The 27862-nt window shown below is 36.7% G+C and overlaps 1 protein-coding gene across 1 annotated transcript; it reads right to left on the bottom strand.

Moving 5' to 3' along the window:
* On the bottom strand, positions 1 to 27042 carry LOC142608040 (uncharacterized). The gene is made up of 14 exons (XM_075779743.1): positions 26737 to 27042; positions 25312 to 25402; positions 25076 to 25163; positions 24711 to 24780; positions 24091 to 24160; positions 22271 to 22340; positions 7205 to 7250; positions 6854 to 7103; positions 6546 to 6751; positions 6325 to 6399; positions 5383 to 5443; positions 5130 to 5210; positions 691 to 770; positions 1 to 245 (listed from the first exon to the last, which is right to left on the bottom strand). Exons 1-14 carry the CDS (start codon positions 26877 to 26879, stop codon positions 167 to 169), a joined length of 1410 nt encoding a protein of 469 aa, XP_075635858.1. The 5' UTR covers positions 26880 to 27042; the 3' UTR covers positions 1 to 166.
* Between the last annotated feature and the right edge of the window lie 820 nt (positions 27043 to 27862).

Raw genomic sequence — 27862 nt, forward strand, 5'->3', positions numbered from 1 at the left:
ATATAGTTCTTGACCATTATATATTACACTCGCAAGAAATGACAAAAATAATCACATGTGCCAGCTTCTTAGTGCTTGCTAATTAAAAATCACAAGCAACAAAATTTAAGGGTTTTGGAGGAAGCCCTACTCCTGGCCTTGTTTTTGTCTGATTTGAAACTTGAAACTACACATCATATACAGGCAATCGCTCTTGTATTGGGACACGGCAGATGGGGCACTTTTTACACTTTTCACAGCAAGTACTGAAATGCAACAAGGAGGGAAAAACAAAAATGAAAACAAAAATCATGCTTATTTATTTGACATGGAAATATAAAGAACCAATGTGATACCAGCGGGTGGGGGGTTTTCATTTATCTACAACTCTTACTAAGTTCTGAAAGTTGTACATGATAAATTTCATTAACTACGAGAGATTAAAGTATATTGAAGATTCTCTACTATCTACCTAACCCTTGGTTTTGTCCCTTCTTCCTTTTGAAAGAATATGCCCGCAAAAGGAGAGAGGGATTAACATATGCAGCATAAATAATTCGATTAGATTCGTTGTCTAAATAATGTAAGTGGATAAAAATGGTCACTGAACCCTGGCTTAAATGGCTCCTCCTCTCACTAGTGTTGATGTGTAGGTTACCGATAAATTATATAAAAATGGATCTTGGCAGTGTAAGGGTGGGCTGAATTTACCTGCAAAGGATGTGATGCCTGCATGGGAGAAGGACTACATCAATCTGTTCTTCAAAGCATACTCTACATAGGATCTTTTCCTGGTAAAATCATCAAATTAGTATGTAAGCATGGGTAGTAGATCCAAACATGTTAGAAAGAGAGTACTAGGAAAAGATTTGACAAAACCATGAAAGAGCAAAAGCTTGTGGTTGAATATTTAAATCCATGTCATCGCAATATAGAATAACATTGAACTCCATGAATATCAATTTGATTGCATCAGTAACATGAGTACATCTGTTGTAGTGACAGAGACTCATTTCCTTTTATTTTTTGGGGTCACTATGCCCACAGTTGGTGTCCTTGGATATCGACAAAAACCAAGAGGAAACTGTTATAACACTATGTGTGCATTTGCATAGCGGCAGAATTATTGTTTGCGTGCATTTACTTTTTTGGCTGAGTCCCACGGCACTGTTCATGACCCAGCCAAACTCAGCAAAACGCAAATTTCTAGGTAAATTTGGGTCCTATGGCATTATTCACACATTTAAAAATTATTTTGCTACAGTATTTTCGGTAATAAGTCAGCAATATATTTTCAGTTTTCAGCAAATAAGCGGTATCCAAATACACCCTACATTATCAATGCCTTTAGGAAATGAAATTGAATGAGATCTATGAGCTCTATTTGTAAGAAAATGCAAGTTTAAATGTTTTTTTTTACTAATAATAGTTGATTCATCAAAAAGAAATATCAAAAGAGGGCATTTCCTATAAGAATAAATGTAAAAAGAGCTACTTATCAAAAAGATATATCAAAAGAGATTTGTATAATTGCTTTCGTAAGTCCTGAGAATTTAATAATGCAGAATAACCTTCTGGACTTTTGAGCCTTAGATTGTGGAGCACAAACAGCAGTTAAATCTGATCGCCATTACTTTATTTCTAGGATCTCAATATATATTTACCAACAAGGGAGCTAGAAATCAATATCTTTTCATTGGATACATTTGCATTGAACTCTTTCAGGTTCTGGAGATGCTTATTTTATAGCTTGGTTTTACTTCTTCATCCAATCATTATTTCCATTTGCTTATAAGAGATCTCCACTGACTGCAACTTCAGTGCTGTGTTCTCAACACACAATTGTGTTTCCCGCAGACCTGTCTTTTGAATTTCTTGGGATTTGACTTTTCAAGGCCCTAGAGACTGAGTTGAAACTCCAACAACAGCAAACCAGAGTCATTGAGAGGGAGTCAGATAAAGAATGAGTGATTTTTTTATTTTTTTCAAAAAGGTGATTGGATAGACCTGTGAGGCCCATCTGTGCCAGGCCCCTCCTACTGAGATCTGTCATAATCCCACATAGCTCATGAGACAGCAGCCCAGTTGCTTGCATATGGACCAGCATGTGAGGCAGGTCCATATTGAATCTGCATCCCACCAGCTTGATTTCATTTTCTCACTAGGGCTGTTCAAGGTCATTGCACCACCGACCATGCTGACCCAACCAAACTGTATTGGCCACTTTTGATGGTCTTCTGTGGCGTCAGCAGTGGGTTTTGTTTTTTACAAAACCGACCTCTGCATTATGGTTGACAACTGGGGATTTGCAAAGCCGACAAAACCGCACCACCCACAGCCTGAATATATTATTCCCCTTTGCTCCCCTCCCCCGCCCTTCCAATCTACACAGATCAGCCACCCAAGCCTAACACCGCTGCATGTCACCGCAAGTCTGCCACCCAAACTCCCACCACCACAAATCCAGAAATTCACAAAGAAGCCCAAATTGAGAAACCCACAGCTAAAACTCATGTAAATTTATTTTAATTATTTTATTTATTTATTTATTTTATTTTTATAGTTATTATTATTATTATTATTTTATTTCCACCAATGTCAACCACTCAACACATTAGAGGAAAACCACGGCTGCCAACTTCAGCTTTCCATTCTCTACAATGCAGCTGCAGTTTTTGGAGAGACCTGTCTAATTGGTGCAGTGAAAAAATGCCTCCAAAAACCTATAGACCGCACTGATGAAAGCCCCTAACTCTCACTCTTACACCCAGGTTAAAAATAGCCTTGCTAGGTTCTTATTACAATTCTTTGTTTAACTTAATATTCCAGTACACGATCAGGCACCTACATTTGATGGACATTGATACCCATGGATCTTCACCAATTGGTTATACGAGATGGACTAATTCTTCGAACGAATATGTTCATCAGATGATAGGAAAATAAAGGTTTGCCAAGATGAGACTATAGGTAAAGCCAAAGAAGACTGGTAGAGTATCGAGAACCTCAACCTTAGACGGAGTTAAGTTTTACATAAATGATTTGGTTTAAATGAAATAAAAACTCAAAGAGAAATATCTACCCAAAGAATCAGGGTTACTTTTTATATCGAAGAAACAGTTTGAGACGAGGGAACAGACAATATGACTGTTAGGTGTAGTTTCTTGTTCTGTATCCTAGTCAATCCAAGACCTGTCTGAAGGATTAAGTCAATGGGTCATTCCCCTCAAGGGATGACTGATAGAAATGAAAGTGCAGCATCCTACATGGTAGACAATCACATTGGTGACAAGATTTTAGTGACGAAGAAACATCAAGAACCACCAAAAGCTACTGCTGAAAGAAAAGTACAAGTGCCAACAAATGTTGCTACAGCGCTAAACCAATGAGAAGTGAGAACACACTGAAAAGTCTAGTGATGAGCTGGAATACTGTAAACATGCGTAGTAGACTTAATACAGTCTGTTGGAGAGGCAGGTATATTGCTTATCACTGAGAAGGAAGATTTCCCACTTCTTGATTATGAGAGAATTTACAAAAGAGGAAAGAATTAGAGGGCGCACATCATGTGAAAAATGAGTTTGACACATCTGCTACTAATCAAACCACTTCAGGGTGAATAAAGCGGAAAACTTGATACAATGGTGCTTTCTTTGGATCAAAACAAGGCTACAAGGCCATATTGTTCGCAAGCTATACCGCATTGATTTTATCATTAACTAATGATACAGTAGTGCATAAGGATTCTTTATTCTTAGCGTTGCCAAAAGTGCTTCAAAAGTAGTTCTTATCATTAAAGACTACAAAATTTGAGGCTAAGTTTTCTTCAGCCAAAAGAGAATGGTGTCAGGAGTGTGAAGAAAATTTTATTTTAATTTAGTTGCGTTTAGTTTTAGAATTCAATTTTTTTACCAATGGTGTTGGTCCACTGAATTTTATTTCAGATTTTATTAGCTATCTAGGAATTAGTATTTTATTTAATTTCTTATGTCAAGTACATGTTGATCAAAGCCACGTGCAGTCAAAAACATACACCTCATAGAGCCTAAATGCAAGGCACAAAATGTAAGTGTGCTTTTTATCTAAGTAAAATGCACATTGTCCAAATATAATGTATAACCTCTAATAAAATTTTCATAACCTGTAAGGACAAGATAATAAACTCAAAATTGTATTATATTTTTCCCATGAGCTCAAATAGATAGCACAACAATCAAACAAAGTTTATGGGTTCAAGTTTTATATAAGTAATTTTAATTTTTAAAATTTTTATATAGTAAACTTCAAAATAATTATCAATGCTCAATATGATGATAATCTCGTTATATAAGGTTTAAACATGACATTTTATAGAATTTTCCTGTGCTGTACATAAATAAACAACTGTCATAGCCATGATCAAAATGAAATATATAGTCCAATCTAAATATTCTCAAAGGCAAAGACAAAAAGCACAAGAACCATAAATTATCTTGTTAGCGTAATTTGATATGTAAACAAAAAATTGTTGATATATTGCAGCAACTTAAGAATAGAGTTTTTATAATAAATCATGATCCACTTCATTTCCTACAAGTTGGGTGGTTGATATTAATGATTCATATATATTTTAGAAAACAAGCTTACTTCAACAAAGCAAATCACTTAGACCTTGGGGCTTTTTGAGCTTTGGGCACAATTTCATCAACATTGGTCAAGATTATTTTTGTAATTCATTTATTGGGATTTGGCCTGGTAGACATATACTCCAATGGAGACAATTTTTTATGGTAGATGAATAAATTTATGTTAGAATTTTTTCAAAGGCTTCATGTTGATTCTAGGCAACCTAGGTGTTGATTTCTAGGTCTTCTATCGTGCTCTGCTGGTTCGGAGAAACACTAGGTGCCAATTCCTAGGTTTATACATTTTACTGTTTGTTTTCCCACAAATTACTTCAGAGAATTTTGGAAATGCTTATATTTTGGAAGGGTTTAAAATCTAAACCTTAAATATAATTGACTAGAAAAATGTGAGTATGGTAATTCTTGATAATTAATTCAACAGCTTGAAAAGGAGTGGATGTTATTGTAGTAGTTGTTTATGATTTTCAAAAAGCAGTACTCAGAAAAATTTACATGGATATGTTCACTCAAGGTTCGAAATATTACATTTTGAAGCCTTTCATACTCCTGCTGGCTGAACTTTGTAATCTCTGTTTGCTCACTAAGTGCAGCTTGTAATCTCCAGATCTGAGATGAAAAGAATTGAAAATATAATATGGAAAAAGTCAATTGGAATAAAATAGATTTAAAATTCACTGCAATTTTAACCAGACCAAGTAACAGATATGCTGTTATGTGGACAAAATGATGCAAAAAAGAGGTACAATTGCATAATAGGGACAAAAAATATTGCGTTTACCTCCTCAACAAGATCTGATTTAGGCATTTTCTTCACAATATCAGGTGCAAAAGTGTTATACCTGAATGATATGGATTAAGCAGAGATCAGGAACAATAATCATTATTCATGAACTACTCTTTCAGACTACAAAGATACCATGCAATAGATTTAGGAAAAAAAAGGGGGGGGGGGGGGGACAATGAGATGTAAAAAGAATTACTAGAAAGCATTATGAAAATACACAAATCCCACAAAAAGAATACATGCCCTGACAGGGTATCGTATAGTTTGTTGCAAAAATCAATATTTTATAATACAAATATATAATCTTTCATGACTGACCAATGGAGCTATGCACACAAAATACAAGGGGTTGTGCAGATCCATGGGCGTCATATGGACAGAATAGTTTTTACTAGAAAAGAACACCACCACAATTTTTCACATAAACAGACACTTGACTAGCTAGTGACTAACATAGATATGGTAAAGTGATCATCTGCTCTTATGGTTGTGTCCATTAATCAATGGAAACAATGGGAAATGAAATTTTTTTATATTCTTCACAAATTCCCAGACGGAAGAACCACAATGTCTGCCATTTTAGAAAACTTCTTAGCAATTCTCTTAGTGACAGAAGGTAGAGATTTTGTTCCTGAAGAATGAAGATCAAAATTTTAATACAATACCGGCATAGTCAATCATATTGTTCATTGGAAAGTGGCTAGTCTAAAAGCCATATTATGCATGGCATTTATGTTAAGAAATAATATCCACCATGTGCAAGCATTAACTACAATGAAATATTAACACAACCAACTTAAATCCTTAGAAACTCAACATAGAAAAACCGAGGCTCTCTAAGTTGAGGACAAGTTAGCAGCCAAGCACAAAAAGAAGATTGCATAAATAAAGATATCCCATAAATAAGGTACTGATGTTAGAATAAAAAACACTCACCCAGAATCCCCAGCACTATAAAGTCTAGCCTGTTCCTCTTGACTTCCTTCATCAATTGACCACCAACCTAGCAACCTATTAATAGGAATGAACCAAAAGTAACAAGGTTGCTTGACAGTAGCAGCTTTTACATTTTGTTTGCGCTTTGTATTTGTTCAGCTTAAAAGAATCCAATAAAGGCCTTTCAAATATTAAAAATAGTAATAATGTTAAACCATTACCTTGATCCACGATGCAAAAACCCAAAAAAATCAAAAGCTTTTGATGCTAGAGCAATATATGTCCCAGAGCCAACTTCACTATGCAGTAGAAGAACAATTTTCTCCACTAATCTATATGCAGCAAATAAGACCCCAGCTCCTTGCAACAAAAAAAGAGGAGCAAAAAGGACTGGAAATGACATATGCCTAGCACCAGACGGTGTTCCCTGGGGAAAAAAAATAAAAGAAAAAAAGGTAATATAAATTAATGAATACAACTTAAAGAACTTCCAAATATATTCACAATTCAAAGTTTTCAACATTCATACCTCTAAGCGCATAAAAAGCAGGATCTGGAAACCAATAAAAGGAACTTTCATTACATGTCCACCAATGTCCTGCAGGTTGCACATCCCACTTTGGTGCTGGTTTTCATCTGAAGAAACCACTAAGCCTCTATTCCAGTCAACATATCTAAAAGTCATTGAAGATGAACAAGATTCTCTAATCTGAGACTGCCTATGAATAGCTGGATTATACCACTTTGTACAAACAAGAAAGGCAAAGCACTCTGCTATACTGCAAATGGATGAACAAGAATTATCTCAAGAAGCAGAGACCAAATATACCATCATCAAACATTACTGCAAAAAAAAAAAAAAAAAAAAAAAGAATCATACCCAAAGTTTATAAATAAGTCCCACCAGCCTAGAGCAGCTACGTCACCTGAATGTAGTTGTAAAGAAAGTCAGAAATAGTATTTTGTTGTGTGAAGACAGAACATGAGTCTAAATTTTACATGCAAACACAACACAGCCACTGTGCATACCGCACATTGATTGCATGTTTAGAGTTGTTAGAATTATGGTTCAGTTATTAAATTCACTATTTCCTCACAGCTTAAGCTTTAGAATTGGTAATTATACATGGTATCAAAGTAGGAGATCCTAAGTTCGATCTCTAACTTTACTCTACCTCCCATTTAAAATGTTAAAAACCCCATGTGTGAGGAGGGAGTGTTAGAATTATAATTAAGTGATTAAATTCACAATTTCCTAGCTGTTTAAGCTTTTGGGAAGATTGGTAATTATACAAGAGCCATGTGTTTCAAAGTATCATCATTGATATTCTAATAACATAGACCATGAGAGCTGGAATTCAACATCCACGCCCTAAGATTTTTTGGAATATGAGCAAAAACAGCATGAGACTAGGTTAGCCTATTAGGAACATAAAATAAATCTTATTCCCATTGATAAAGCTATTTAAAGTTCATATTGATTTCCTGCCTATTCCTCTTTCAACTTTTCATTAATTGAAAGGATATACTACACTTTCATCGCGATGCATCAAAATGCTGCAGTTTTGCATGATACAAGTCAAAATTAATACATCTGTTGACATGTGGCTTCATGGCCGTCCTACAAGAGGACGAGGGGGCCGTTCTAGTGGATTCTCTTGTCCACGTGCAAACCACACTACTTCCACTGAGGACATACCTCCAGCACCAACTTCAGCTCCTACTCATGAGAGGGCACTTAATACCAAGGAGTCGGCACAGGTGCAAACCACACTACTTCCACTGAGGACATACCTCCAGCACCAACTTCAGTTCCTACTCATGAGAGGGCACTTAATACCGAGGAGTCGGCACAGCTGCGTCAGTTTATGGCTCGATTGGAAACATCTATGATACATCCTCATCCTTTGCCCATTCAAGTAATTTAGCTACAGCCCTTAATGCATCCTCAACAAAGTCTGGTGATCCTTGGGTAATTGACTCAGGAACTGCAAATCATATGACTGATAAATCCTCATCTTTTTCCTCCTATAACCTTTGTTCCAGCAAGGACAAAATTATAGTAGCCAATGGTTCTTTATCACCTATCTTTGGTAAAGGTTCAATTTTTGTGACTCCATCCATGGCTTTATCTTCTATGCTTCATGTTCCTAACCTGGCTGCAGATTTATTAGCTATTTGGAAAGCATCGACGCAACTACAGCGGTGCCACATCGGCGTCCGGTGGGCGATGCTGCTACCTGCATGTTGGTGCTTTTTTTTTTTTTTTTTTTCATTTTCATTTCCGGATTCGCACCGATTCGGGTCGAATCGACTCGTATTGGCCAGTCGAAAACCGACCTATTTAGGCCATACCGGCCGATTCAGTCCGATACTGGCCGATTCAGGTCGAAATTCAAGTAAGAATTATTTATATTCGAAAAAAAAAAAACCTAAAACCATCCCTGTATTCTAATTTCAATGTTTTACTTTCAAACTTGTGGATTGTATTTAATTTATGAACATTGTGTTTTAGTTATCATCTATTATTGCTCTTAAATTTAGTATGTGTTTATATAATGTGAAAAAGTATGCTAGAAAATATAAATAAAAATATTTTTAATAATTTTTTGATCGCCACACCCGTACCTTACTTTTTCAAAAATTGTTGAGTCCCGCACCAGCATCAAAATTTGGAAACGCACCCGTGCTTCATAGTTAGCTATTGCTCGTATAACCCTTGAGTTAAATTGCCGAGCCATTTTTTACTCATCCTGTTTTTTCTAGGTTCTAACCACAAGGCGTGTGATTGGCAGCGGTAATCTTAAGGATGGTCTCTACTATCGGGACACAATCGAAGCACAAGGATGGCTCAAAAAGGCTTATCATACAGTGCAATCAGATGACTCAACAACTTGGATTTGGTTATGGCATCAGAGACTAGGACTAGGAATGGCAACGGGTCGAGTTCGGGCTGGGTTTTTTCATACCTGTACCCGACCCGTTTATTAAACGGATTTTTTTCCCAGGGCCCAGATCCGCCCCGTTGGGCCTTGCGGGCTCCACGGGCCCCGCCCAATCAGTTAAAAAAAAAATGGAATGAAATAATGAGATTCTTTTGCAAAGCATGTAACCCAAAAAATAGAAACTACCTAAAACCCAAAACAAATGGCAATCAACCAAAATGCTCTAAACAGAAGATCCTTAACCCAACAGCAAAACAATAAAATAAATAAACAAAGCCGAGAAAAACATTTCCTTGCAACCATCAACAACCAAAAACTCCGGTGAGAACTCACAAGCAAAGCTATTTCTTCATTTCCTTTTCTTTCAAAATTTGTGTTCAAAGCATAAATTATCAAATTATTAGATACCCATATAATCAGAACTCTCCCACAAACACCAAAAATGAACCAAATCAAAGGTAGAATAAGCAAAACCCAACCCAAGCTTGATCACCAAAACCCATCAACTATATAACCAAACAAACACAACCAAAAGGTAAAAATACAAAATGGGTTTCACATATTTTAATAAAAAAAAATTATAAGAGACCCACCAATGAAGCCAGTGATCAAACACAAATCCGAAGGTCCCCAAATCATTTCAATGATCTTCTATGCAAATAAAAATCCAACCCAGATGTCAAACTGGGTGAGACATGAGAGAGGGGTGGTTGACGGCGTGAGACATGAGAGGAGAGTGAGTGAGAGTGGGAGAGGAGAGTAAGTCAGAGTGGTGAGTTGAAGAGAAAGAGAAGAGAGGCAGCTGGTCTGAAGAGATTGTGTGTGAGGTGAGGTGTTTTAGGGTTATAACAATATATATATATATAAGACGGTATGTTAGTAATTGTACATATATATAACCGGGTATTTTTCCAGGCCGGGTTTCAGGTCAGGTTCCGGGGTTTTTTTTATAAAACCCAGACCCGACTCGGACCCGCTTCGGATTTTTTTAAAACCCATACCCGACCCTATTTTTTATCGGGCCGGGTAAAATCCAGCCCATTAGGGTCGGGCCGGGTCGGGTATCTGCGGGTCGGATTTAAATTGCCATCCCTAGCTAGGACATCCCTCTTTTACATTTTTACAAAAAAATTTCCTTCTTTATTTCAGCATGATAATGTTTCCAAATTTCAATGTGAGACATGTGAACTAGCCAAGCACCAACGAGTGTCCTTTCCTCTTAGTAGTAATAAAAGTTATGCACCTTTTTTGCTTATTCATACGGATGTTTAGGGGCCCTCTAGGGCTGTTTCTCTAAATGGGTGTCATTGCTTTATTTCCTTTATTGATGATTTTTCACGAACTACTTTGGTATGTTTGTTAAAAGACAAAAGTGGTGTGCTTACTATCATTCAAATGTTTTACACAATGGTTCAAATGCAATTCAACACCTCAATAAAAACGAATTGTTCAGACAATGGGGTTGAATATATGTCTGGTACTCTTCAAAAATATTTTCATGCACATGGTATAAAAACCACTTGTGCTTATACCCCTCAACAAAATGGGGTTGCTAAAAGAAAAAATTGACATCTCCTAGAAGTCACACGGGCTCTTCTCCTTACTGCCAATGTTCCAAAGTCCTACTTGGGAGATGCCTTGCTCACTACAACTTATCTCATCAATAGAACGCCGTCTCGCAACCTTGACTTCAAGAGGCCACTTGAGGTACTTTTTCATCTGTACCATCCTCTAATTTTATCATCCCTCCTTGTGTCTTTGGGTGTATCTGCTTTGTTCATCTTCATGGTCAATCTAGGAGTAAATTAGACCTTCGTGCCCTCAAATGTGTCTTTATAGGTTACTCTACTACTCAAAAGGAATATAAATGTGGTGCGGACATGAGGTACAAGCCTCCAATTATACGCATGTATGGGAGGAAGAGCAAAAAGAAGACGGCCCAACCTGTGGCCTTATGGATGGAGCTTGCTAGTAATTGGACTTCAAAAATTAAGCAAGCCTAAGCATTTAATAATTAGGGTTTTTTTTTATGCATCTTCTTGTTTGCTATTTAAGCACTTTTTTCTGATTATTGTAAGACAGATTTGAGAATTATAATAAACGTGTGTTTCTTTTACACTGGTGTCGAATCCAGTTTTGTTTGGTGCTGACTCCAAGCAACCCTTAGGTGTTGACTCCTAGGGTTTATTCTTTGTTTTGTGTGTACCATTGAAAAAGTTTGGTTGTCCTACGTCAGTTTTGGTATTAGAGCAAACTTTCGATCCATACAACACAACCGTAGGCAAACACTTGAAGAAGCACAACCATCAAAGAACAAAGCAGCCAAAAATGCCGTTACCTTTCAAGTTCTTACCTCATGAGATCTTGAACAAGCCCAAGCCAGTCCCAGTCTGTATATACCCTCTTTATCCACATGAGTTTTTCATCCAAGAAGCCAGTGACCCCTTCCAAGCCTGTGACCATCATTCATGCCCGACATTGATCACAGAACCCACAAACCACATTACCAAAGAAAAAAAAAAGTGACCCACGCAAGACCCATCAGCCCACCAGCTGCCGAGAACCATCATCAACCTTGATCCACCACTGTTGAGAACGTCAAACCACTGCCGCTGCCAAGACCTGAGGCAAGCAGCCACCGGTCTTCCATGTTTCACACTGCCACTGTCTTCCTTGCCTTCGTGCCACCACCAGCCGTCAATTCCCCAACACCAGTCAAAGACCTTCATCGCAGAGAGTTTTCATTTTGAGTTTCGTTGGTTATTTTAAGTTCCTGTTGTTTCGTTTAACTCTCTTTAATATTTGAGTAGTGCATCTTATTATTTGGCATAAAAAATAAAATAAAATAAAATAAAAAATTCAAACCAAGCAATAGAAGAGCCCAAGCCCAAGAACAAGTCATTCAAGTGGGCTTTCGTTACAGGGATCAGGTTTTCTTTCTTTGTTTCTTTGGTAGACTCAATTTTTCATTTTTAAATACAAATCTAGTTTCTTAAAGTGCATAACCCCAGCTTATTTACTTTACCATTGCTTTGATAGCTAGTTGCTATGTTGGCCATTTGTTTCTTTCAATACCCATTAATAAAAATAAAAAAAAAGGTTATCTGTTTGCTTTGATTAGCCAAAGACAAAATAAAAAAAATCCTTTGAAGTATCTGATTCTTTTTATTAACTGTTGAGTTTTTTATTTTGTGGAAGTTGCAATTCATTTGGGCTATCTCTCAATATTGTGAACACTATCACTACTTGACTACAATTTATTCCTTTGATTCATTGATCTAGTCTCTACAAACACTCTTGCTTGACCTTGATTTTACATTGAGAATTGATTACTCAAACTCTTTGGGAATCTCAACTACATTCATAATTATAGTGGTGCATGCATCTACGTAGTGGTCGTATCATGTCAAACCTTGAACATCAATCCACTTTTGAGCTTAAGTCTTCCTTAGAGCAAACTATGGAGAGCCTAGCAAAAACTGTCCATGCTTTATTGAAGAGGGAAGAGTGAGTTGAAGCATCTCAAAAAGAGACTAATAACCATGAAGGAAATAACATGCTTAGACAAAATCATAATAGTCACTTCAATAGGGCTCCAAACTTCGAACATGATCACTATAATCACAATGGCCACAGGGATTATGATGATAGGATGTTCAAGGAAAAGATAGAAGCACCCACCTTTGATGGTTGTCTAGACCCATGGGTTTTCACTGATTGGTTACGTTAGATGGAAAAATTCTTTGACTATTACCATTGGGCTAAGGATAAGAAAGTGAGGTATGCTAGGATGAAGTTAATTGGAAGAGCCGACATTTTCTGGGAGGACCTTGAGGATACCTTAGGCGACAACGTGAACCCCCCATTATTGATTGGCTTGAGATGAAGGATGCACTCTCTGAGGAATTATCTTTCTTCATCTTATAGGAGCTCCATCCTCGAGGAATGGGATTGCCTGAAGCAAGGCACTACTCTTGCGGTTGAATATATAGAGAAATTCAAGGAATTCAAGAAGCAAATTCAAATAGTCAAGGAAGAGGTTGTCAAGCTCAATAGGCTCAAGAAAGGTTTAAATGCTAACCTACTAGGCTATCACCCGAGGAGCCACTACCTTAGACCAAGCATATGATCTTGCTAGGTATTGTGAATTAGCATCCAAATCTACCTTTTGGCGACGTTCTGAGCTCTGGAATACCTATACCAACCCTCAACCTTTTGGTAGCAAATCTAGACTTGCTCCCCTCCAAAGGTCAACCTAATAGCACCCCGCTAGGAAAAGATGATAAGGGAAAGGGCTTGGTCAACGAGCCTTCAAGATTAGGTTCTTGCCTCCAATGTTTCAAATGCAATGGGGTTGGACATACTTACAGCAAGTGTGGGGAAAAAACTTGCAAGGTTATTATAAATAGCGAGAGTTGTATTAATGCAGTGTCCTCTAATGTTGTTTCCTGCTTAGGCTTGAAATTGATCACACATCCTAACCCATATAAAGTGTCTTGGGTAGACACCTCCTCCATAGCCATAAAAATAAAATTTAAAAAAAAAAAAGATGCCTCGTCCCACTTCAATTCCTCACCAATGGTGTGACGTGATTCCCATGGACGTGGGGCATATTATCTTAGGTAGATCTTGGTTTTATGATTTGGATGTCACCCTTCATTGGCGATCCAACTCTTATTCATTTGTGTTTGAAGGTAAGAAAATTGTGCTCAATCCTTGAAACCCAAGCCAATCGACATGAGCAAGAAAGAAGTACCAAAGGCGAAAGGTTTGAACATCATAAGCTCAAAGGCATTTAAAATGGTGGCGGTTCAAGAATCAGTTGTGTTTGCCTTAGTTGCTAGGGAACTCAAAGGGGAGGCCCGTGAGGAGCAACTTGAAGAAGTGAAGTCATTGCTCTAAGAATTTAAAGATGTTTTCCCTAAGAAACAACCTGATCATTTACTACCCATGCATGACATACAACACACCATAGATTTTATGCCTAGAGCGACCATCCCAAACTTGCCTCACTATAGGATGGACCCTACAGAGCATGTCGAGTTGCAAAGGCAAGTAGAAGAACTACTTCGAAAGGGATTTGTTCGTGAAAGTATGAGTCCAAGTGCAGCTCTTGCACCCTTGACTCCAAAGAAAGATGGAACTTGGAGGATGTGTGTTGATAGTCGTGACATCAACAAGATCACTGTGAAATATCCTTTCCCCATCCCTCGATTGGATGATATGTTGGATATGATGGCTGGAGCAACAATCATCTCAAAGATAGACTTGAAAAGTGGATATCATCAAATTAGGGCTCATCCCTACGTTGAGTGGAAAACTACTTTCTAGACGAAAGATGGTTTATTTGAGTGGATGGTTATGCCTTTTGGATTGTCCAATGCTCCTAGTACCTTTATGAGAGTGATGACACACGTGCTCAAGCCTTTTATGGGCAAATTCTTGGTGGTCTACTTTGATGACATCCTCATTTATAGCAAATCTAGGGAGCAACACTTATACCACCTAACTCAAGTTTGTACTGCCCTTAAAAAGGAGAGTTTATATGGCAACCTCAAGAAGTGCTCTTTCTTTACCGATAAAGTCATTTTCCTAGATTTCATAGTATCCTCAGAGGGAGTTTCTGCCGACCCCCAAAAGGTTCAAGCAATTATGGATTGGCCTACGCCTAAAAATATCCATGAAATTTGAAGCTTTCATGGGCTCGCTTCCTTTTATCGCCGATTCATCAAAGGGTTTAGTACCATTATGTCCCCATCACTGACTGCATAAAACAAGGGGAGTTAAATTGGAGGAAAGCTGCTGCTAAGACTTTCAATGAAGTAAAACAAAAGATGACCGAGGCACTTGTCATGCGTCTCCCTGATTTTACCGAGCCTTTTGAAGTAGAATGTGATGCCTCAGGTCTTGGAATAGGTGGAGTACTTAGTCAAGAGCGCCACCCAATTGCTTATTTTAGTAAGAGATTGAATGATGCTAAGCAAAAAGTACTCCACATATGACAGAATTTTATACCATTATTCAAGCTCTTTGGCATTGGCACCATTACCTGTTGTCTCCAAAATTTGTCATCTACTCTGACCATGAAGCCTTGCGCTATCTCCATTCCCAAATGAAGCTGAATTTTAGGCATGGTAGTTGGGTTGAATTTCTACAACACTACTCCTTTGTGGTGAAACATAGGGCAAGAGTTGAGAATAAGGCCGCTGATGCGCTAAGCGCTAAGTCTAAGGGTATCTTTGCTATCAATCATGAGTGCTAAGGTTACTGAGTATGAACGACTCAAGGATGACCATAAGTCATGCCCAAATTTTGGAGAGCTCTACACTAGCCTAAGTAATGCCTCACAGCCAATCCTGGATGATTATGCTCTTCAAGATGGCTACTTGTTCAAAGCCAACAAGTTATGTATCACTCAGTCTTCAATGAGAGATTTCCTAGTCTGGGAGACACAAGCTGGGTTGCACCGACACGTCGTTTTTGGCATCGTGTCGGTGTCCGACACGTATCGGACACCGGAACCGGTACGATTCGCCGGACTCCGGTGTCCAAGCAGTGTCTCTTTTTTTTTTTTTTTTTTTTTTTTTTTTTTTTTTTTTTTTTTTTTCGACACGGCGCCGACACGGCTCCGACGCGGCTCCGACTCGGCGCCGACACGTTCGACACGCCAGGAGTGAAAAAAAAAAGAGAGAGAAGAAAATCACAGATTGGTGATCGGCGCTGCCGCTGCGGTGCCCTGTCCATCGCCGCTGCCGTGCCCTCTGCCCGCTGCCACTCCGCTGCCGTTGCCCTCTGTCCATCGCCGGAGCTAGATCGGGCCGATCGGCGAGCGCCATTGACGTCGCCGATGTGCCCTGTCCCTTCCGATCTCTCTCTCTCTCTCGGCGTGGACGTCAGATCCGATTTCTTTCTTTAAGCTTCTTCTCTGTGTGTTTTTTTTTTTTTTTTTTTCTTCTTCTTTTAGATATTTGGCCGTTTGGTAATAGGTGAGTGGGTTACTTATAAACACTCACTGGACAACGTGAATTTTTTTTTTTAATCCCACTCACTTATTATAATTTTATTAATTTATTAAAGTTAAACTTAAATATTGTAGATGATTTTATTAAAATGAATACTGAAAGTATAAATTAAAAATGAATATTGTAGCTTTTAAATGTAGCCTAATTAAATTTTTGGTTTGTACTCTAAACATTTTGTGTATTATTGTACTATTTTGAGTGTTAGTTTATTTATTTGTAGTTCTTACATAATTTAAATTCTAGACATAAACGTATTTTATGTCTAAAAATATTTAAAAATATGCCTAAATATAAAATTTAATTAATTATTTAATTGCCGTGTCCACGCGGTGTCGTGTCCTTGTTTTTCAAAAATTGCCGTATCGCCGTATCAGTGTCCGTGTCCGTGCATCATAGGACACAAGTAGGAGGCCTTGCAGGTTATTTTGGTAGAGACAACAATTGAGGAAGTGGAATGTCAATTCTATTGGCCTGGTCTTAAGAGGGGCATTGCCAAGATAGTTGGTCAATGTCATACATGTCAACTAGCCAAGCATCGCAAGCAAAACACTGGCTTGTATACACCTCTTCTTGTGCTAGATCGCCCGTGGCAGGATGTGAGTGTACTTTGTGTTTGGATTGCCCTGCACCTTTAGGAAGCATGATTCTATTCTAGTTGTTGATCACTTCTCTAAGATGACTCATTTTCTACCATGTTCTAAGACCTCTGATGCTTCTAAGATTGCAAAACTCTACTTTGATGAGATTTTCAAACTTTATGGTCTTCCTAAAACCATGGTCTCTGATAGGGATGTTCACTTCATGAGTTATTTTTGGAAGACTTAATGGCCTTTAGTAGGCATCAAATTGAAATTTTTCACTGCATTCATCCTCAGACTAATGGTCAAACTGAGGTGGTTAATTGCAGTCTAAGCAACCTCCTTTGGTGTCTAGCAGGTGAAGCCAATCGGAATGGGGATTCAACTCTTCCTACAACCCAGCTTGAATACAATAACTCTATCAATAGGTCTATAGGCACTACTCCTTTCGAGGTTGTGCATGGTTATACGCCTAGGAAGCCACTAGATCTTTGCCCATGTCCCCACATGTTAGAGTTTCTGAGTCTGCTAAGGCATTTGCACGACATATTCATGATTTGTATAATGAGATTCGCAAAAAAATTCAGGTAAGTAATTCTCAATATCAAATTCATGTTGACACTTGTCGACGTCATGCAGAGTTTCAGGTAGGAGATTATGTCATGATTTGGATTCAACCTGAACAGTTTTCCTCTAGGACCGTTAAGAAATTGCAGGCTCGTAGTATCGGACTATTCAAGGTATTGAAACGGATTGACCCAAATGCATATGTCATTGACCTTTCCCATGATTATGGTATTAGCTCCTCCTTCAATATAAAGGATCTATTTGCTTATAAAGGCCCCACAGTTATTCCCGATATCCCTTTTGATAAGTCTTTGCTTGATCCTATTAATGCCCTTATCCCTACCCCTTTGCCCTTAAATCTCTGCCCTATGCACATAAAGAATCTATTGATGCTATTTTAGATGAACAAATTGTTTCTACTAGGGATGGAGGAGTTCACCGTTTCCTAATTAATTGGCGGGGGTGACCAGATTCTGATTGCTCATGGATTACTTGAGATGAGCTACATTGACTAGATACTGACTTGCTTGAGTATTATCAGAGTTCTTTAGATTTCCACTCAACGGGATCGAGTTCTTCTCACCTGAGGGGAGTTGGTGCAGACACAAGGTACAAGCCTCCAATTATACGCATGCATGGGAGGAAGAGCAAAAAGAAGATGACCCAATCTGTGGCCTTATGGATGGAGACTGCTAGTAATTGGGCTTAAGAATTAAGCAAGCCCGAGCATTTAATAATTAGGGGTTTTTTATGCATCTTGTTGTTTGCTATTTTTTTTTTCTGATTATTGTAAGACAGCTTTGAGAATTATAACAAATGTGTGTTTCTTTCTTTTACATGGGTGCCGACTCCAGTTTTGCTTGGTGCTGATTCCAAGCAACCATGAGGTGCTAACTCCTAAGGTTTATCCTTTGTTTTGTTGTTGTTTAATTGTTCCATTGAAATAGTGTGGTTGTCTTGCGTCAAAATCTTATCATCCTCCTTCTCAAAAACACTTGGTGTCAATGGATGTAACCTTCTTTGAGACACAATTTTACTTCTCGTCACCTCAAACTCCTCAGGGGGAGTATAATGGTGATGAGGAGTTTTCTGTGCCCTTACTTGTTCCTAGTACCTCCACTAATGTTGACTTGAAAACTAATTCCATTGATGTTGAAGTGCAAGAGGCTAATAATTAGTTGCCATCCACTGATGATAAGCCAAATGAGACACCTGTGAAAGAACTAAGGGTCTATTCAAGGCACTAGAAAAGTAAGACTACTCCTAAAGCTCTTAAGCAATCATCTGAACCTAACTTAGGTAATTCTGCTCCTATTCTCTCTATACCCACCATAAATGATATTGATCTTCCTATTGCACAACTCAAAGGAGTTAGATCATGCACTCATCATCCCATATCAAATTCCCTTTCATATTAACATATCTCACTTGAATTTCATTCTTTCCTATCCAAGTTGTCTTCTATGTCTATCCCCCAAACCTTCCAGGAAGCATTAGGAGACCCAAAATGAAAAGAAGCTATGCAAGAAGAGATGAGAGCTCTTAAGAAAAATGATAAATGGGATTTGGTTGACTTGTAGAATGGAAAAAGGGCAGTTGGATGCAAGTGGGTGTTTACAATTAAGCATAAAGTAGATGAGTTAGTGGAAAGATACAAAGCTAGCTTGGTAGCAAATGGTTTCACACACTAGACCAAATATCGCTCATGCAGTAAGTGTGGTAAGTCAGTTTATGCATTCGCCACGAGAAACACACATGAAAGCCATTCATAGAATTCTCCGTTACTTGAAATCCTCACCAGGTAAAGGAGTACTATTTGCTCGACATGATCACTTGAAGATAAAAGCCTATACAGATGCTGATTGGACAGGTTCAATCATAGACCTACGCTCCACCTCTAGATATTGTCTATTTGTTGGAGGTAACTTGGTTACTTGGCGGAGTAAGAAACAATCAGTGGTTGCAAAATCTAGTGCAGAGGCTGAGTTTAGAGCAATGGCCCATGGAATATGTGAGATATTATGGATGAAGATATTATTGAGGAAGCTTGGACATGATAGTAAGGATCCCATCAAGCTGTTTTGTGACAATCAAGCAGCAATTAATATTGCTCATAACCCATTTCTACATGATCAGATGATGCATATTGAAATTGATAGACACTTTATCAAGGAGAAACTGCGTAAAGGCATCATTTGTACTCCATATGTGAGAACTGGAGATCAACTCGCAGACATCTTGACAAAGGGGGTAGCAACTAATCACTTCCACAAAATTCTGGACAAGCTAGGCATGAGAGATATCTACGACTCAGCTTGAGGGGGAGTGTTGACAAATTCTATGTATGGTATGTGTGGAAAGCTATATATGGTATAATCTTGGGCATGAAGATGAAGGAAATATTCATAGAAGGAAACTGAGTAAGTTGTAGGGTTTCTCTATTTTTGCTATTGTATTACTATTATAATCAGAGTTGTATATAGTGGAATAAGCAAGCAATAATACAATTATCTTATTCCTCTCTTCTCTTATTACTAGTTTCTTTTGTTTCTTCAATATTGTCACAACTTATGATTGGTGACATTTGAATGCTTGATTTTACAATAAATCTATATATATATATATATATATTTATATTTATTCTACAGGATCAATTCAAATCATTTCAACACTTCAATGTTTCTCTTCATCTACACATATAGAACAAGGGCATTAAACCAATTTTGATGTCAAACATATTCTATGCATCATGTTGGATAAAAAATTATTTATATCTTATATGATTTACTAATTTGTATTGGTCAACAGTGTAAAACACCTCGTACTTATGTCCAAGACACCCATGTTAATTTTTAAATGCTTTTCATGATTGCTATTATCTTGTAGTCCTCAAGATAACCTTTTTTCTTGATTATCCAAGTAGCCCATGCCACAACTTTTTTGGCACATTACTTAGAGAGGGTTTGGATACACGTCTGCGTCTGCGTCCGCGTCCAAACCCTTTCCGCGTTTTTTTTTTTTTTTTTAATAGACCAGCGTTTAGTGCACTGTTCATGGGATATGAACAGTGCACTAAGGCACATGAACAGTAAAAAAAGAGTAAACAGTAATTTTTTACACATTTAAAAATTATTTTGCTACAGTGTTTTCAGTTTTTAATTTTCAGCAATAAGTTCTATCCAAACAGACCCTTATTGAATGGAAACATTTAACTCAATCAGATTTCCATTAAGGGTGAGTTTGGATACTGCTTATTTTACTGAAAACTAAAAACAATAAAAAAGTTACTGTTCATAAGCCAATGCACATGCTGGTTTAAAAAAAATAAAAATAAAAAAGCTAAAACACGCTTTGCCTGGAGACGTGGACGCAAAAAGCAGTACCTAAACCCAACCTAAAATGGGAGTGGAAAGTCTCTTGGAATAACCAAATAATGTGGGGAACAACTTTCTTTAGAGCTGATTTCTAAAATATGTTTACTTAATCTCAAAATGGCATTTGGAAATAATTGAGTAAATCACACCAACCTCCATCAAGGTTTGGTGTGACTACACATGCTATATGCCTATACCCAATTTTCAATAAACAACAACACCCTTCTTAGTTTCAGAAATAATTAACAATCTAGCCCCTTGACCCCCTATGTCAGTCAACAAGTATTAAGAATGGTCACACAAAATTCCCTTTCAAAGAATTATGCCCAAAAAAAAAAAATATTTTTTAGCCAAACCGGCACTGCCACCTCTCTCTTACCACCGCTCCCTTTCAAAGAATGGTCACACAAAATTCCCTTTCAAAGAATTATGCCCAAAAAAAAAAATATATTTTTTAGCCAAACCGGCACTGCCACCTCTCCCTTACCACCGCTGGACCATCCCCCTTTCTTTTCTATTTCAACCCTCATCTTCTCCACCTCCCACAGTTGTTGGTTTTGCAAGGTGCCAGCAAGTCAAACAAACATCACAAACCCACCAAACATCCTATAACCAAAAAAACCAAAGCCCAAGCCACAACCACAACCCCAACACTGAAAAATCTGGTAACCATCAATGACTTCATGCCAGCACTCCACAGTGGCTAGTTGAGTTGTGAAACCCTTAATTTGAGACCTCCCTTTTGGTCTTGGGATTGTATTGATACAGAATCAAATATAGATGATTGATTAGGTGAGTTCTAAGACTGATATTTCACAGTTTTGCTATGCTTAAATGTTAAAGTATTGTTTTGTGAAAACCTATCAAAAAAAATTATTGCTTTGTGAATGATTTGACATTTTTTTTTAGGGTTCTTTTGGTTTAAATTAAATCATTTTCTAGGTGAGTTATTATTTTTATACTTAACAATTTCACCCTTTGGGATGCATTCCTCTCTCGCAGCAACAGACTGAGCACCCATTTAAGATTTCTCTCTCTCTCTTGAGGACTATTAATTTGAGTCAACTTCTAGCTTTGTTCAACCAGGAAGGGGTCAGAAGGGCGGAGTATTAATTATTTTCAAAATTAGGATGTGTCATTTGCTGAAAATTGTGTATATAACAAATGTAATTACACCAAACCTTGGGGTGGTTTATGTAATTTACTCTGATTATTTACCATTGCAAACATGAAAGAAGACAAACATGGAAAAAAAACACCACAATAAAATTGTCAAAGAAGATGGTTTCTTTAGAACTTTAAAACAGGGTCAGTTTGTCATAACACCAAACCGAATGCCTATATAGGTAGACTACAATACAAAAGCACAAAAAGATTCAAGTAGAGAGATTAGTAGCATAATCAAGATTCAGAAAATATACAATTTATAATCATTGCAATTAAGAAATTGACAAACTTACCACATATCTTTAGAAGAGTGAATGTTGTTGCAGCGATAAAGAAGACCATAGAAATTGCAACCCAGAAGTGCTAGAAATCAAAGATTGATAATATAGTATCAAAACTACTAGGAATAAGAACACAAAATTTCCAAAATTATAACTTTCACATTATCAAAATAAGCAAAACAATTCCCATCATTATTGTCACTTGCAGTTGCATGATAATACCTTGTCCAAATATCACACAATATTGAAAGTTATTAGGAAAAGATGGCTTTAAAATTTAAATAATTGTGTTTTCTCTCTTTTGTAATATAATTTTTTTTCTTATCACAAAACATCTCTTTTTCCCATTTGTCCAGATCATAACAATTAAGAAATTGTTGCAATTGACAGATACTTCAAGTAGTCCCAACAAGAAATCCAGAAAACATATACTTGTATGTTTTACATGTGTATCAAGGGCATTGTTTGGCACATGGGGAAAAACAATGGAAAAGTGACATAGGACGTATTGGGGAAATCTGTCTACAAGAAATTATTTAGTCATACAATAAAAGTTTAGGGCTCTAATTTAACTACAATTTGATAAGGTAGGGAAAGAGGGCAAGAATTAGAAGCAAACATTTCTAGAAAACTTTGGGTAGTGATTTAGGAATTAAAGGGCGTTCATAGGCTGTATGAATAGTATTTGTGAACAATACCCAAGGAAGAGATAAAGAAACAAGAGTATAAAGGAGAAAAGGATGAGAAAGATCACACTATGGCACTCATGCCTTTCACAACCAAATACTCAACTCTATCTATTATTTGAGTACATTGAGCACAAATATTTAAGGACTTTTATTTGTACCAGCATTATTAGGATTCCTAATTTACCTAGTAAACAACCCTCTAATTGAATTGGACCAAAAGAGACACATAAAAGCTTATAAAATAAATAAAACTTATCTATTAATAAAATAAAACTCAGAGTAAGACCAAGGACCAACAGTTACAAAAGTACATAAATACCCTCGAATAAAAAAATAAAAAAAACAAAAAAATATATTAATAACTTTATTAACCACCCCCTTCTTGAGCTTTGCCTTAATCTTATGCTTCCAATGAGAGTTTTTTTTTTTTTTTTTTCTCTAGCAATGCAATGGTTGCACCATCAATAGTATAAAGACAATCCAATTTGGTTTCCAATGCTATGCATCAGACAGGACAGAATGTATGATGTGGATTATAATCCTGCTATAACAGGATTATCGAATCCCCGAGTGGAGGGGTTGGTGGTGGAATAAGTATCCCATAAAGTGGAATAAAACTAGCAACCTTCAGAGAGAGAGAGAGAGAGAGGAGATGCAAGTTAGACTTATGAGGCACCAGCAGGGAAGGTATGCACAACTCTTACTAGATCTATTTCATCTTATCACTCCATCCCTTGCAATTTTATTTTGAGACTTGCAAAAATTGAAGCACAAGCACATCCATTGCAAATGCCTACAAGGATCTATTAATTAATAAAGTACATAAGAGAGACGTGTGCAAGATTGTTCCAATTTATGAGGGCTATCATGGTCCTCTAGCAAACTTGTTCTATCATTTTAACTGCGCAACTACAAGATTGAAAGGCAAAGGGCTAAGTCAATAGTTTGCAAGCTTGGTTAGACAGCTACTATATATGTTATATATGGCTTGATCAAAATGCAGAATTTATAATGGGAGAATCAGAAATGAGGGAATTCTGCAGGCCTAAGCATTGTCACCTACATAAGTGATCATCCAGGTAAATTACAGTAAAAAAATCATCAAAAAAATTCTTTAATTGATAAAATAATTACAGATCATACAGGAAGGGTCTCCCATATTGCTTCGTCACTCATGCTTTCTTCATCTCCAGGCATTAAAGCCCTACACATCCTATATTAAAAGACAAACCAATTACTCAGGGTTATTTTACTTATCAACAATTTACGAAATGAATTAAAAATTGAATAAACATACTAACATAAACTTTTAAATTTAAATTAAGCAATAAAATTCTTACACTAGAGTTTAAGATCAATGGACTCTAGCTCAAATGGGACTTCCTCCCCTTGAAAGAGCAAAGGGGAGGGTAAGGTCATGGGTTGAAGACGTACTGTGTGAAAGTGTAAATACCAAAAAAAAAAAAAGGACCAGGGTTAAGGATTGATAACAGAAAGGGAAGACATGGAAAATGTAACTTGGTGAGCAGTTGGACTATAGGGAAGGGCAAGAGTTGACGAAATGCATGAATTCCTCAATGGAAGTGTTGGGTAATCACTCCTTCCTGTAAATATATCATTTACCCTGTGGCAGTAGCTATGGTTATGTCTGCGGAGTTAATCAGGATTCTGTTCCAGAATTTCTTGTTGAGTGAATTGCACCATTATTACAGAAAATGAACGTTGAGGCATCGGCTTAACATCTTTAAAAAAATGCTCATTACCTGATATTATCAATCAGAATTGCTATTTCAAATGTCAACAGGGGCAGAAAGACAATCTTCAAGTTTACAACTGCAACATATTCAAGTTTGCCAAGAACATTAATTGATAAGGTCTGAAAATTTGAGAAATGATGATAACAAGAACCCTAAACTGTTTACGTTCATGTAGACATTTAGGGAAGTGCATCAACATGTTACTTAATTAACATTTAAAAGCCAAACAGATGAGTGTCATAATCAATTCAAGTATTCAATTTTTTTTCTATCTATCAAAGTTAGCTCACATATTTAATTACCATTAGAACATAAAATTGCTAGCCCCTACAGCATTTATAGATGATTATGTCATGATGGATCTTGCTTACCATAACTGCTGCTCTCAAGATGTATACAAAGGAGAAGTTCAAAAGCAACAAGCAATGGTGTTGCCATGATCGCATGACAAGGTGCCCACTGTCCATGAGAAAGAAGTGTTTAATTTTCTGTCACTATAATTAATTATACTACCAAATTTCAGACTTGCACAAGATTATTATAGTAAATTGATCTCAATAAAGATGATATATCCAAAAAAAAAATAGTTGTAGATAGTATCTCATACACGGCGATCATGAGGTAGTGAAGGAGCAGGCAAGGAAAACCTGCCTCGCGCTACAACAGCATGAAAGAGCCACAGAGGGGCAAACACATTCCTGCAGAATAAGAACAAAAGCAAAAACCACTTAATAACATATAAAAAATTAATAATAATACTATTTCTTATTGCCAGCCCCCATGCAGGATATTGCAAGTACGTCCACCAAACCTAACCAAGAATTTTTTTTTTAAAAAGGCTGTTCATGCTTAAACATAGAACCTCAATATGATTATAAGTAATGATACATTTGGAAATTTGCGGCTGTCATGCATGGAATGAGACCAAATTTTCCCCTCTTCCTTGCCTACACAGCAGGAAATGGACAGATAGTACACTTATTTGAATTGTTTGACATGAACATACACGTGCTCAACACAAATTTATATTTAATAGCAGATTGCTTAGTTTATAATTACCTATTGAAATTGCTAGATAATTTAGCCAAAGAATAGCAAGGGAATACCATCAGAAAAATCCCTTACTATGAATATGAATAATCTCTCCTTGGTTAGTATTCAAAGCAACTTGCAGGGATTCACACCTGCATTTAAAACTCAAAATTCCATTTTTAAATTACGTCTATCATGGTTTTGCACTACTCCTGTCAAAACTTGGTTAAGCAGCACTTCCAGATCAACATGCACTAATTGGTGAGATCTTTGAACTTGGAAGAATCAGAGCTCTATATGAGTCCACATCATGGTTCTCAAATGTGAAGTCATTCATTCTTCCATATATGTGTGAATTGTACAGATTTTTTTTTTTTTTTAACAAAAACAAATAATAATAAAATAAGTAGCAAGAAAATGATAACATTCTCATTATACCCTTTTTAAGTCTTATTTTTCTTTCTATACTTTTCCACCCTTTTGTAAGTTTTGTCATAATATATTTCCTTAACTGCAAGTACATTAAACTTCACTGACTGCCAATTTTGATCGCATTTCCCACAATTTTTAAGCAAATAATGATTCCAGTTAAATCGAAATACTGCCTAGATAGAAGAATTTGAATTAAAACCACAAGGATAAGAAAATCCAACCAAACAAAACTAAATAAAACAAATTTCAGAGAAATCAGAATCTATAAAGTCAATGCTTGCAACTAATACAAAAACAAACAAACAGACTTACATTTTTACACACAACCACAAGTGTTTCAACCAATTTCACAACATTTACAAGTAATTCCCTCCTCGAAACATCTTATATTCAGAGATTGAACCAACCCATGAAGCCAAAAAAAAAAAAAAATCAATCTTTGAGAACCCAAATGGATTCTAATAAACTTTTTCTTATCCCACTTTGTCAGCACCCAGATTGAAAGCAATACCAATAGTAACATGTTTTTGCTAACATAGAAAAAGCAAAGAAGAAGGGAAAAACGAACCACCAAGAATAAGGCAGGGCACGCTGAAGCTTAAGAGAAAGCAAGAGAGTGAAAGAGAAGAGCAAGGCATGAGCCACTAATGCTTGAACAGACTTCCCTACTCTCCTCCAGCTCATCACCCTTCTTCTTCTCGAGATCAACATTAATCTACTAATTAATTATTTCCCAGAAACTCAAAGCTCGAGTAGTTTTACAAATTTCTCAACCAAAAATAAAAATAAAAATAAAAAGGTTTTTTATAAGTTCAAGTTTGAAGAGAAAGAAAAGAAAAGAAAGACCCCACAACTACAACTACAACTACAACTTACCCACTTTTGAAGTACAGCACTCTATTTACAACGTCTTCCTTGTTGACTTCGTTCTCACGCTAAAGAAACCTCTTTGCTTTTGTGTAAATTCCAATTCTTTTGTCCTTGGACGAAAATGACCATGGTGTTTGGATGCGATCACCATAATAAAAAGTTAAGTTATTTTGGGTCATTTTTGGGAATTTTCCTAAACTTTTTTTTATAGAGCTGTTGGTACAGTGCCCTTAACTTTATGCTCATGGCGCTGGCGGTATCGCTATACTGTTGTGTATATGATTTGATGAGATGAGATGCGATATTTATAAATTTTATTATATATTATCCGTTTTGGGGTTTGGTGGATAGATCCTTAGTCGTAGGGATAGGGATAACTCTCAACTCATCCTTCTGGGGGTGATTATACAATACTTCTAGAGGTACACACAGCTGAAACAAAACTTCACATTATTATTTGAAAGTAACGTTGCATAAGAGTTACACAAAATAATAAATCCCATCACACCATTTTTTACATCATTGGGCTTATTGTTGTCTTGTTTGGATGATGGTGTTTGATAGAATAGTAATTTGCAAACATATAAGAATATAGTTTAGTATAACTATTTTTTTTTTTTTAAGAACGTCACTATCTAAACCTCTTTAAAAATAAATGTTATATTTAAGTCAATTAACTAAAAATTAAATGATGTTTGAATTTAATAATAAAGAATAATTATCAAAAGCAAATGTTATAGATTAAAGTTCCCTATAATTTAAAAATAAAAATAAAAACTAATGAGTTTTCTAGTTGATTCTCTCTCTTAGCTTCCATTTTGAAA

Source organism: Castanea sativa, chromosome 8, assembly GCF_040712315.1.
Source record: "Castanea sativa cultivar Marrone di Chiusa Pesio chromosome 8, ASM4071231v1".
NCBI lineage: Eukaryota > Viridiplantae > Streptophyta > Magnoliopsida > Fagales > Fagaceae > Castanea > Castanea sativa.